The sequence below is a fragment of the Microtus oregoni genome, unplaced genomic scaffold (genome assembly GCF_018167655.1).
Source record: "Microtus oregoni isolate MIOR12 unplaced genomic scaffold, Mior012 000067F_ref0000223, whole genome shotgun sequence".
Lineage (NCBI taxonomy): Eukaryota > Metazoa > Chordata > Mammalia > Rodentia > Cricetidae > Microtus > Microtus oregoni.
The window spans coordinates 4,340,409-4,353,202 of NW_024543974.1; the positions used below are offsets into that span (position 1 = coordinate 4,340,409).

At 36.8% G+C, this 12,794-nt stretch overlaps 1 protein-coding gene across 1 annotated transcript in view; it reads right to left on the minus strand.

The window, feature by feature from the left end:
- The window catches only part of LOC121440444 (AF4/FMR2 family member 2-like), a 532,707-nt gene that overhangs the window by 12,333 nt on the left and 507,580 nt on the right, over positions 1-12,794 (minus strand). Inside the window, exons 13-17 of the mRNA XM_041641195.1 lie at positions 12,398-12,693; positions 11,767-11,830; positions 8,582-8,718; positions 2,567-2,638; positions 2,127-2,220 (exon numbers count right to left, since the gene is read on the minus strand). Of these exons, the coding sequence (XP_041497129.1) occupies positions 2,127-2,220; positions 2,567-2,638; positions 8,582-8,718; positions 11,767-11,830; positions 12,398-12,693 (663 nt within the window). The remainder of the gene's footprint in view (positions 1-2,126; positions 2,221-2,566; positions 2,639-8,581; positions 8,719-11,766; positions 11,831-12,397; positions 12,694-12,794) is intronic.

Below are 12,794 nucleotides of genomic sequence, written 5' to 3' on the forward strand. Positions count from 1 at the left end.
CTGAAATTTATTCTGCAAAACAAGTCCTTCAGAGAGTACAAGTAAGCTTTTCACCTTTAACTTTAGTTGCAAGCTTTTGGATACAGGTTTGACTGTAATGTCTGATAACTAAGGAAGATGTCAGAGCCAAGCAACACATTTTTTTTGCTTGTTTGTTTTCAGGACTCATTGTGATTAGTGGTCTTTACATGCAAATAAATGTTCATGGTTGGCGGTTTTCTCTGTTTAGCAATGCAACTGGTCCAGGACTGCATTGCAAAGGTAGTTAGAACTCAAAACCTTTTCTTGTTTCGCTGACAGAATCTGGCTGATTTAAAGCACTGGCTTTCTAGGGGGGTGTTTTTGTTGTTGTTGTTGTTTTTTTTTTTTTTATCTGGTTAGAGCCTTGTGGATCAGAGAAAACCCTGATATTCAGAACACCACCACCATGACAGGGCAGGGATCAAGCTCCTTGTGACAAGAATCTGAGCCAGGTCTGTTCTTGGCCATTGGTGCCAGACTGTGTGTCTTCTACTGCCTTCTGGCCTCCAGTCCAGCCCCCTTTGCAAAAGGAATATTTGAGAAAGAGAGAGAGAGAGAGAGAGAGAGAGAGAGAGAGAGAGTCACCACTTTCTAGAATCCAATAAGACTTCAGTGCTACCTTGGTGTCACAGAAAGCTAGACATAGTGTGCATTCTGAAGACTTGAATAAATGAGCACTGCACATCCACAGGCAGGTGGGTTACTTAATACCTGCTTGATAGTTTCCAATTCCCTGACAAGGCACGGAGGGCAGATACTAGAAGAGTAGCTATCAGGAAGATGACAAAGCCAGCATCATGAGAATGACTTGGAAACTGGCTAGAAATGCACATTCTCAGGCCCTATCCCAGGACACGTGTTTGGGGCATGGGACCTGGCCATCTGGGAATGTTGGATGTCGAATGAAATTTAAGACCCATCTTTCTACTGTACACTGTGAGAAGGTAGACTTAAGACAGGACCAGAGAACTATTGTATGTGATCCCTTTCGCCCACATAAGCCCTAGCTTTATGGCATTCTATCCATACCACATAGTCACTAGGGATCTTGCTCATGTTTTCAGATGGGTCCCAGATGATTCAGACAGACACTAGTACTTACAGGATATTTGCTGCAAGGTCATGACATAGTTCACTTCAGATAACCGCTAGGTGAAATGTGGCCAAGAGGTCTCATGTACTTGGCAAAAAATCATTTTCCACATGGGCCAAAACGAAGGAGAAGTAAGCCACCTCAATTTTCAGTTGTGGCCAGTAGTAGTAGACAAGTGCCATATTGGAGCACGGAGTAGCCAAGCTTAGTGGCACGCTCCTGCTTGGATTTTTACGTGGGTTCATTCCCAAATGTTGGCATTGTGTTTTGTGGTTACCTCTCTTGCTCATTTGTAAATTGAAACAAAAACAAAAACAAACAACCTCAGTTCACTAGAGGATGATTTTGTCCATTTGTTTTCTTTGGTATCCAACAGAATCAAATGCCTTAGATGGAAACTACAGCACTCCGAGGTTTTCAGTGAGCAAAACACTTAGAGAAGCATAGAGAGATGTCCATACATTGTCAGTGTAGCTATGGTGACTTTTGTCCCTGCTGAAGGATTTCTTAGATGGTCTTTTTAATTTTTTGTTTATTTATTTATTTATATTTATTTATTTATTTATTTATTTTTGAGACAGGGTTTCTCTGTAGCTTTGGAGCCTGTCCTGGAACTAGCTCTTGTAGACCAGGCTGGGCTCAGACTCAAAGAGATCTGTCTGCATCTGCCTCCTGTGTGCTGGGATTAAAGGCATGCAGCACCACCAACCAGCACAGGCCTTTTTAAGATGAGAGATTAGTTACACCCACAGACACAAGTTATGATCACCTTGATGGCAGGCAGAATGCATCTCCTCTAATTGCAGTCAAGAGGCTGTTATAGGCCTTCAGCATTGCTGCACCTTCTCACTTGGGAATCAGAAGACTGTGGCCAGCTGGAGTAAAAGGGGGCAGGCCTGTGGCAGGCAGTATCTGTCTTCCCTTAGTCATCTGACATCTGCTAACATGCCCAGCATATTTCATTCGGGTTTTGATCACCCTTTACCCACAAATCATACAAAATAAGAATTACCTTAAAATATTCCATCAGTGATCTGGAGTACTTCATAGCATGATCCTTTTTCAGCTTAAACATCCTCAAATAGAGAAGTGACAAGCATCGGTAGCTGCATGAAGAGAAGAGGATTCAGTTAGCAACAGCGCCTTAAGAAGACTGCACTGCAAAATACACATTCATATTTTGCAGTCATTCATCTGATCTCAGTTTCAGGAACATGTGTAAATAAAGACACTTAGTAAATGAAGTGGAATTATTTCAATCCCATTTTGATAAGGGTATAAATTAAGGGGGGAGTAGACGTTCAGTCAGTGACTGAAGAAATCCATTAGTTATCCTTTAACAGTTCACTGGAAAGCCAGAATAATCATCTGGAATAAGCTGCTTAAGTTGATGCAGCATGTTCGCATCCTGCTGCAGTTTCAGCACTTTTCTTGCGGCCTCGTGAAACTCACCATAATACTGCTAGCTTTTTGTCCCCATCAGAAGCCAAGGGGCTTGCAAAGTTCTTCAGCCTCATTGCATACCTTTGAAGAAAAAAAAGACATACTCAAGTGACATCTTGACCTTTCAAAATTCTGATTACCCAAATGACTTAGACTCTCCGCTTTTTCTTTAAGGCACAGGTCAGACTGGTCCTTTCTAAAAACCATATACAAAAGGGTAATCCATACAGCATAATGGGACCTGATGTGACATCAAGAACTGAACTCTACAAAAGACAGTTTAATCATGGGTTCATGTTCTAGAATAATGCTGTAGAATATCCTCGAGTTTCTGGCTATGTATGAATGTTGGCTGGCAAAATATTGTCTCTATGAGCTTGCTAGGTAAACAGTATTTGTTTTCTATGCAAGGTAAGCAAGTATGTCCGTCTCAGTTCACTTTATGACAGATGAGGAAATAATAAAGAACCACGTCTGACATTCACTAGGGAGATCTCAATCAAGTAAAATATTCTCTTCTAATGGCTCAAACTTTATATATGTTCTCTTATAAAAATGTGTGCATGCATGCATGCATGTTTGGTGTGTGTGTGTGTGTGTGTCTCTGTGTGTGTGTGTTTTGAAGGACTGATTTCATACCATTTTTAAGTCTAAACAACCCTACTTTATGTGGCTTGTATATTTTGCCTTTTCATTTTCTTTAATTATCACTGTTCCATGATGCTGTGATAAAAGATCAAAAAGTTCTCTTTGCTTTTTTTTTCTTCTAGTTGAGCACAACTCATTCTGAGCATTCAGTCTTGAGAAATCAATTCATTGCATAAAATCATTGTCTAAGCTTTAATGCAATTTCACAGGTACTTATAGCAGAATAAGTAATTGAGTTCACTGTAGCAGAAAAAAAAATTGAAGTACACATGCAGGCTGTGTGGGTTAGCCCTCATTTATGGAAGGCAATAGAGAGCCTATCATATCCTCTTATTTGTTACTTATAACAGCCTCTCCAGAGCACCAGGGGCCCTGGCTCATCCCCACTCAAGACTTTGAATTTTCTCAGCATGCTATCTGCTCTGCTTTCATGGTAACTTCTCAAAATCTGTTGAAAGAACGTTTTCAGTAATGGGACTTATATACTTGATGTGGCTGCTTTCCATTGTTACATGGCAAGAAGTGGTATTTTTATAATGTAATATATCTAACTTTCTTTGACAGCTGTATTACTGAAATGTCAAGTCACTGTGGTGCATTCTTGTTTTCACAAATACATTTCTATTATAGATTCCCAGGACTAAGAACAACTCTAATTATTTGAAATAAAAAACAGAATTCTCCCTCTATAACCAATGTATTGTTGGGAAGAGAGCAATAAAAATCTCTTCCAGATAATATTGTACTACTAAACACTGAATTCATATTGCAATCATCCCCTAATTGCAACCACATTCAAAAGTGACTCAATAGTGGATTTTCAGTTGGTGAAATGGGCCTGAAGACCTAATTCATTTCAAGTCATTTTATTCCCAATAGAAATTTCTCTCATTAAAAATATGCAAATCACAGAAAATATGATAAATACAAATAAAGAGAATGTATAAATGAGATCATGCAAAACTGGGGAAAATCTGAAATAAAAAACTTCTTTGATGAAATCTGATGAAGTCCATGTATTATGCCAATGCCAGTGCCCTGATTATGATCCTGAACTTCAGCTACAGAGGTTATTATCATGGAGGCAATCTGATGAAGGGTACTCAAGAATTCTTTGTATTAGTTCCTACGACTGCATGTGAATCTTTAATTACGTCAAAAATCAAATTTAAAATAGTGACTTTAGAGAGAATGTCAATAAATTCTCCATTAACTTTCACCAAGATTCCACAAAATATATTTCTGTCAGTACTAATAGATGATGTAATGATTAAATTATAGTTATTTTATAAATAAGGAAATGTATTTTTGAAAGAATTTAAGAAAGAATGATTTAATGATTCTCTTCATCTTTTTATCACAATGTAATTTGGTGTCTAACTTGTGAATTATAAGAGTGGTTATTCTTATGTGTGAGTGTGTCTGTACAATTTTATGTGTACCAGGTGCTACATATATAGAGCTCATAGAGGAGAGAAGAGGGTGTTGAAATCCCTGGAACTGGAGCTATAGGCAACTGTGAGCCTCCATGTGTATATGTTAGGAACAGAACCTGGGTTCTTTGCTAGAACAGCAAGTGCTCTTAATTGTTAAAACATCTGTACAGCCCCTGCTTATGTACTTTTAGAAGAGAATATGTTTCTTTAAAAAGTAATAAGAAAGAAAAAAAATGTAGAGAAGGAAGACACCCATAATCTCACCCTTTCACAATTACAGCTCCAATCTTATTTCCTTCTACTTTGATTTAGATGAATGCACATTTTTATTGTAATTTGTATGTAATTAGGCAGCATGATTTAAGTGTTTTGAAGTACTGGAGATCAAATCCAGGGAATCCCACATGAAGGGCAAGCATTTACCACTCAGCTCAGGCCTTCATTATACATTAATATGATTTCACATTTGCATGTCAGTGCTTAGACTTCATCGCTCTTATGTATCAATGGCTGCAAAGCAGTTTTGAATGTTTTGTGATATAATTAATTACTCTTCTATTATGATTTTTGTTGCTTCTTATTGATTGTTGTCATATACATACATATGTGTTTATCTATCTATACATATACATATATGTATTGTGTTCTACAATACTGTTATGTTTTTCTATATTTTCCTTTGTTTTGCCATTCCACTATTTTACTTAGTAAACTGTAACTTTCAGATCAACATTAAATAAACCGTATCCTAATAGTTCTTTTAACTTTCCTTGAGTTGCCGCCCTGTCTCATTTTGAGGCAATAAAGCATTTCCTTTTTTTGTGATGGGGCAGACGTTGTTTGTTTTATTCAATAATGGAAAAGTACAATAATTCAGCATTGTGAAAATGTCTTTAAGGAAATTCATATTTTCAGAGATTGAAACCCTGTATCCAGAGTTATATATGTTTTCTCATGTGGGTTTTTTTTATATATTTCCAAATTGTTTGCAATTTTCAGTGATGAATTTCTATTCTCATCAGCAATACAGAAGAGGCCTACAATATAATTTTCTTTCATCTGGTTTTAAATAAGTATTAACATTTTCTTGTTAACATAGCATACATTGTCTGAACTTGCATATTTGAGTGAGTCAAGGAACACAAATTGTTTGTTCATTTTTCATTCACTTTCGCCATAAATTTTTATTATACTTTTTCAAAAATTATATTTTTGACTAAGGAATATCTCCAAGACAAACATGGTTGAATGAACGAAGGGCAAGGTTGTATCTTTCCTTGGAATCAAACTTTGTTTATTATTATAACTAAAAGTAGTAGTAATAATAATATATAAATATAGTAATAGTAATATATTACTAGATAACAATATTACTAGATAGTAATATATTAATAGAAAGTTGTACAAAGAGAGAGTAATGCGAACAACAGAAAGTAAGAAGAAAAATGTCATAATGTACATTGCCTTTCATGTGCAGATTTAATTATAAACTAATTACAAATATTTGTTTTGTTTATATATTTTATGTTATATAACATGAAGGAGGATTATTTGAGAAGAGGAAAGGAACCAGCTAGAAAGGGAGGGGAAAGAGGAAGGAGGTAGGGGCAATATGATCAAAGTACCATGAGATCCGTATAAAATATATAACGAAAGGTCTTATTTTGTACACTTACAAAAATTAATTTTAAAAACCTTCAGTTCTATGGTGTTTATAGTATTCTCTATATTTACTCTTCAGAATACTTTCTTTGGGAAATTCTCAAGATAAATCTGTCCAGTGTTTGTTTGATGGCTTCTGCACAAAGATCTGAAGTTATTTAACAGTTTATGTATAAAAAAGCCTGATAATATAAAGCAAGCCTTGCATTGCTAAGCAATGGAGCTGGCAGGAATAGAATAGAAGAACCTCTCAGATAAAAACAAAAAACAAAAAAACCTACTCACCCAGATGAAAGTAATTTGGTGGTTGATGGATATTGATCAGTGGTAGAGTATTTATACAGCAAGAACAAGGGTCTAGTATAAGAAATGATAATTGTGTCCATGCAGTGAACTGTGGTACATGTCTACTATTTAGGGAAAGCTTAAATTCCTGTTCTAAGATTTTCAAATCACTAAAAAATACTAGAGTGAGTACTTCTTCTACCTCCTTTTCCTTTTCTTTTTGATTTGCAATAAATTTTACTCTACCAGATTCCTCGCTAGCCCCATAATGGCTCCCTCAATCATGATATTGCTTTCCTTGCTCTCCCTCTCTATTCTTCCCCCTTCTCAACCATACCATTCCTTCATGTTCTACTCACCCATCTGCTTCTCCCCTCCCTTTCCACTCTCCCTTCTCTGCACCCCCTCCATGGCCCTAATTTTCTTAGGAGATTTTGTCTATTTCCCCTTCCCAGGAGGATCCATATTTGCCTCTCTTAGGATTCTCCTTGTTACCTAGCTTTCTAGGGTCTTGGACTATCGGCTGGTTATCCTTTGCTTTATGTCTAATATATTCTCAGGAATCCACAGGAATGACTCCAGCTAAGACCCTAAGTAATAATGGAGAGGGTGCCTGAATTGGCCTTCCTCTGTAATCAGATTGATGACTACTTTGTCATCAGAGAATCTCCATCCAGCAACTGATGAAAGTCGATGCAAAGATCCACAGCTAAGCACTGGACAGAGCTCCCAGAGTCTAATCTAAGAGAGGGGGAAGTGATAATATGAGCAAAAGGGTCAAGACCATGATGGGCATACTCACAGAAACAGCTGACCTGAGCTAGTGGGAGCTCACTGACTCCAGACTGACAGCGGGGAAGCCTGCATAGGACCAAACTATGCCCTCTGAATGTGGATGACAGTTGTGTGGCTTAGGTAGTCTGTGGGGCCACTGGCAGTGAAACCAGGATTTATTCCTAATGTCCATTTTCTTTGGAGTGATACCTTGCTCAGCATAGATGTAGCAGGGAGTGCCTTGTTTCTGTCTCAAAGTGATGTGTCATACTTTGTTGACTCCCCATGGGAAGCCTAACCCTCTCTGAGGAGTAGATGGGGGTGGGGAGAGATGAAGGATGGGAGGAAATGGAAACTGAGGTTGGTATGTAAAATGAGAAAAGATTGTTTTAAAAATAAATAAAATGAAAAGTTTTTACTCTACCAAGACATCATAAATTTTCATTAAAATATGAATACAACAATATATGCAGTTAATATATCTTCCTCCACTATCTTCCTTTCTTCTTGACCTTCAGCCCTGCCAACACTCTATCTGAATTTCTTATTCCAGATGCATGAAAATTCTGCTATATACTTAAGACCTTCAATATCCCAAAGAAGAGTGTTGTTTCCTTCCTATTAAAAATGATCCCTTATTTATTTATTTATTTATTTATTTATTTATTTATTTATTATTGTGTATAGGCAACAGTCCATGTTTGTAGATCAATAGACAACTTACACAAGTCAATTTTTTCCTTTCTGCGTCTGGGCCTTTGAGATCAAACTCAAATTGTCAGTCTTAGTGGCAGTCACCTTTACCCAAAGAGATATCTTTCCAGTCCTTCCTTCCTTTTATAATAACCCAAACAGAAGGCCTTAGAAAACATGGCTCTTAACATAAATCTGGAGAGCACTAGTTTTTTTTTTTTTTGAAAAGGCAAGCCAATGCCACATGATAAAATGATTATACTTTACTTTCACCTGTGACATCTTAATTTTAAATAAATGAATATTACAAATTATCAGAATCACATTATAACCTCTAAAGGGAATAATTTATAAAACAGTGTCCATCAATTATAAATATTCTATGGCATTAATAAAATGGCAGGAACTAATTATAGTGACTTTTGGACACATTAATTGTGGAAATGATATTTTAGCAAAAAGCATTAACAGCTTCTAACTCTGTATAAAATTACTTTGAGAATATGAGTCTAGGAAAGCTATTTACCTGAGGAGCTCCACAGTCTCAGAATACATGGTATATGGTGACTTTGCTTCCAGAGGATCACGTTCCATGGCATTGCCACACTCAGTGAAGGAGAGCGCTGCATCAGCATAATTCACAGCTTTGCCAAATTTCTCAAACTAAAACAGGAAAATGACTGTCAACGTGATAGTCTTTTTTCACCTTAATATAAATGAACAATTCACAGCTGTGAATAATTTTGTTCCCATTTTCCAGGGAGCACTTATCATTAGACAGAGGTACTATGGGTAGTTAGCACTGGGGATAGGAGTCACCTAGTAGGCAGAGAATAGAGAGGCTCCTAAGCCTTCTGAAATGCAAAGGACAACCTCTGCAATAGAGAACTAGATGTTCCAGATGTTCATCTGAGAAACCCTGAAATGGAGAGAGGACAGTGTGCAAATTGGTATTAATGATGAAGGAACTAGTTTAATGCTCTATTGCCCTGACTGTGACTGATTGAAAAAAAGGAAAATGCTGCCAAGGTATCAAAATGGATTATGGCATAACTGTTGGTGTTTCAGTTACATTTGGGCCAACCAAAATCTAAACAAATTACTTGACTAGTTTCTAATCACCAAATGTACAGAACTGACCAGAGACTGAAGTATCATTTAGTCAGATCTTGCAATTAAGCCTTGCTTTTGTTATCTTCATAGGCTGCTTCTTGCTTTAGAATGTCATCAACCCAATCTCAAGGTGGAGAGCAACAGACTGAAAACTGAGAAGCTCCAGTATGATAGTTGACAGAAAGCACATCATTCTTATTGGAAATGATGGGTTGAAATAGAGTCGAAAAGCCCAAAAATATAGCACTGGCAAATATGTTTTAGTAAAATTTTTTTGCAAAAGGTTTTAGCCTTGATAATGATCATGATAAACTGATTTAGCCATACTGATTTCTTTTTCACATGTAATGAATATTATATATGACACTTTCATAGTGAGCATTTTAATAGGGTTTTACACTTTCAATTTTTGATAGTTGGATGTAGGAATTCTACTAATATCGAGCGTTATGTCAAATAACCACTATAATGCAGATTTAACTATTTTAATTTTTGCATACCTTTTAACAAAATATTGTGTATGCAATTGTGAAGATTTCAACTTTTAAATGACAGAGTAGCTCACTTCTAAAAATGATTTAATACATTTACTAAAGAAATTCTGTGATATTTTGTGTAGCTGTTGGGTAGAAATATCACTTTTCATTATTTCAACTCTTTGTTATAGAAACCTAAGTGCATAGCTATAAACTAGTTTCTTTCTATTTTGTCTTATTAGATGATTTCCATATGTCTTCAGACTTAACTAGCTTTCCCTTTGGGGAATTAATGTGTATATTATGGTTCTTGAAGGTGAGTTTTAATTCACAACCCATAGCTGGAATGATAATTAAATATTATCAAGACCCAACCTATCTTTTTCCAAAAGGAGCAAATATTGAAGTCCAGAAAGAAAATTACATAGCCATAGTGCCAGATAACTTCAGTTTCTCCATTCCAAAATTGAAAGGTTTGAACTAGAAATATTTTTGTAACAGGAAGATAGATTAAAAACCTCAAGGAAAATATCATTCTGATTATGTCTCAACCTTTACCCCTGTGATCATACTTCTCCAAAGAATTTCCAAAGACATTTATATACTACCAACGAAGTTTTCACAAAAGAAAATACTGAGTATCTCTTTATGTGGTTGTTTTGAATGGTCCAGATCGAGGTAGTAGTATTTTTTACACTTTAAAAATCAATTTTTTGCCCCCATGAAAATAATATCTTCACAGCTGTCCATGATTCAATTCCTTAACCATATATTCGGGGATCTCTGTAGGTTTGATATTTCTCAGTTTTTCTAATGGTCTCACATGTGCATCAAGGTCTCTTGATCATTCCACGTTCCACCTTGTAAAACGGACATTCATATACTTTCTCATTCCAGAACTGAAAACATTTGCAGAAAACCCTTATTCTTGCAGGCAGCACTACTGTTACCCAGTAGCTTTTAAATTGTTGGCCATCATCCAGTGATTATAGGCAAAAATCTACCCAGGTCTCTTCAATGGCATCCTCAAGCCTACCTTGTTGTTTTTGTCTGTAGTAGTGTGGGAAAATAGTTTTCAGGAGAAAATTCAGCCTTTAGCTCTAGTTGGCACTGCAAAAACTGTGATGCAATATCATATCAGGCTCACCGTAACCAATGTGTGGTCAATATCAACTGCCTTTGCTTATTGCATCGGCTACTTCCCTATTTTTTTCATTTCTCACTGCTGTTTAAATTGCTAAAAGCTGAAATGACACAAGGCAGTGCTTGAGGATAGTATTTTTCCTCATAATGCCATTGAACTGATATTTGCAATTGTTCTGAGATACAGTAAGCAATGAGGTATCTAACCCTAAGACTGTCTTTAGGACCATGATTCTTAAACAGTTGCATTTGGAAGTCAGTTTGTTATTATGGCAGAACCTCAGTCCAGTAAATTTGTCTTTCATTGTTTTTTTTTTTTGGATATAGCTTGAGCAACTCAAATGGCTGCAACATATGTTTGAGACCCCTTGTTGTGAGGATCAGTTAGGATAAATGATTCAACATAGTAAGCTTATCACTAGTATAGCTCAACTAAGATCCTGAGAGATAGAGTTATTTCATGAGAAATCAAGATGATAGCATTATCATCCTGTGATCAGAAGACAAAAGCCTGACTATGAACTTTGCTCTCAGTACATGGAAGCAAATGCAGGAAGAATCTGAACTTTTTATGTAGCTTACACTTCTCCAAATCAAAGGTTAAGACCTATTTTTAAGACTCAACACCTTCCATCTTTCTACCCCAGATTTGGTTTATTGAACCCAACAGAAGCTCCCATCATACCCAGAGCAATTCTATAAAATACCATGACAATGGTACGTATGAACGATTTTCTAAAGTTGGTCCAAAGGGAGAAAAAGTGATAAAAAATAATAACATGAGAAGCCAGGTTCAAAGAACTTTGGGAATCAGGGTACTGCAGAATTCACTATCTCCATGTAAGTGCAGCACTGCTTTAAAAAGGTCTGGGTGGTGCTACTTCAAGTTTGCCCCATTTGCAAAAATGCATTTATTCCTTGTTTCCATTTAGAACATCACACTTCAGTAGGGTGAAGCAATGAGAAGAAGGAAACCTACCAGTGCATCAGCTTTGTGTTTCAGCTTCTTAGCCTCTTGCATGTAAAAATCAGCATTGTGAACACTAAACAAACAAAATAAGATCTTTTACAAACCAGTGGTTCATCTTTTCATTGAGAAAATGAATAGTACAAATATTTTTGGCTATAAATTCATTCCTACATGAGGCTTGATAAAAGCATACTAATATTGTCACTCACTTATATATAATACTGATAGGAACCTTGAAATGACACTATAACTGGACTTTGAATTGCAGGATGACCTATTATTCTCAAAGAAACCTTTATTCTCTAAGCCCACTTGTTACAGTTGCCCAAACATGTCATATAAAACATAGCTATAAATCTCTCTATATAACTGAAGTCATGAATAAGAATGAACAAAAATGGCCTAGAAGAAGGACTCCACCTTGGGAAACAGTAGCAAAGATCTAGGATTAAAGTGGCCTAAAGACATTTCCTACTAGAGATGGGAGTATGCATGTGCAAGGGGTTTTCATTTAACATTACAAGAGCGGATATGAACTTTTAAATGAAGAAACACATGCACGGCACTAGAAAGTCCATACTCTCCTCATCCCCAATCACCACTCCCAAACTAGGTCTGCAATAATCTGGGAAGAACATACGAGTCATCAAAAGTGAGTTTGGGTCTTCGAACATTGGTGCTGCTGCTAGACAGGAGGGGCAGGGCTGCCCAGGATGTCATCTCCAGGTGACTACTATCCATAAGGCCAGTAGTGATTGTAGAGGTGATGGTAGAAATAGTAGTGGTGGTCGTTGTGGTGGTGGCCGTGGCAGTGGTGGTAGCAGTAGCTGTGACAGTGGCAGTAACAATGGCAGTAGCAGTGACAGTAGCAGTGGCAATAGCTGTATTGGTGACAGTAATGGTGGCAGGAGCAGCCTTTTTTGAAACATCTCCCTCCTGGAAAAAAGGAGGACAAATAGCCATTAGATCTGGCTTTCTTTTTTTTTAATTTATTTATTTATTAAAGATTTCTGTCTCTTCCCCGCCACGGCCTCCCA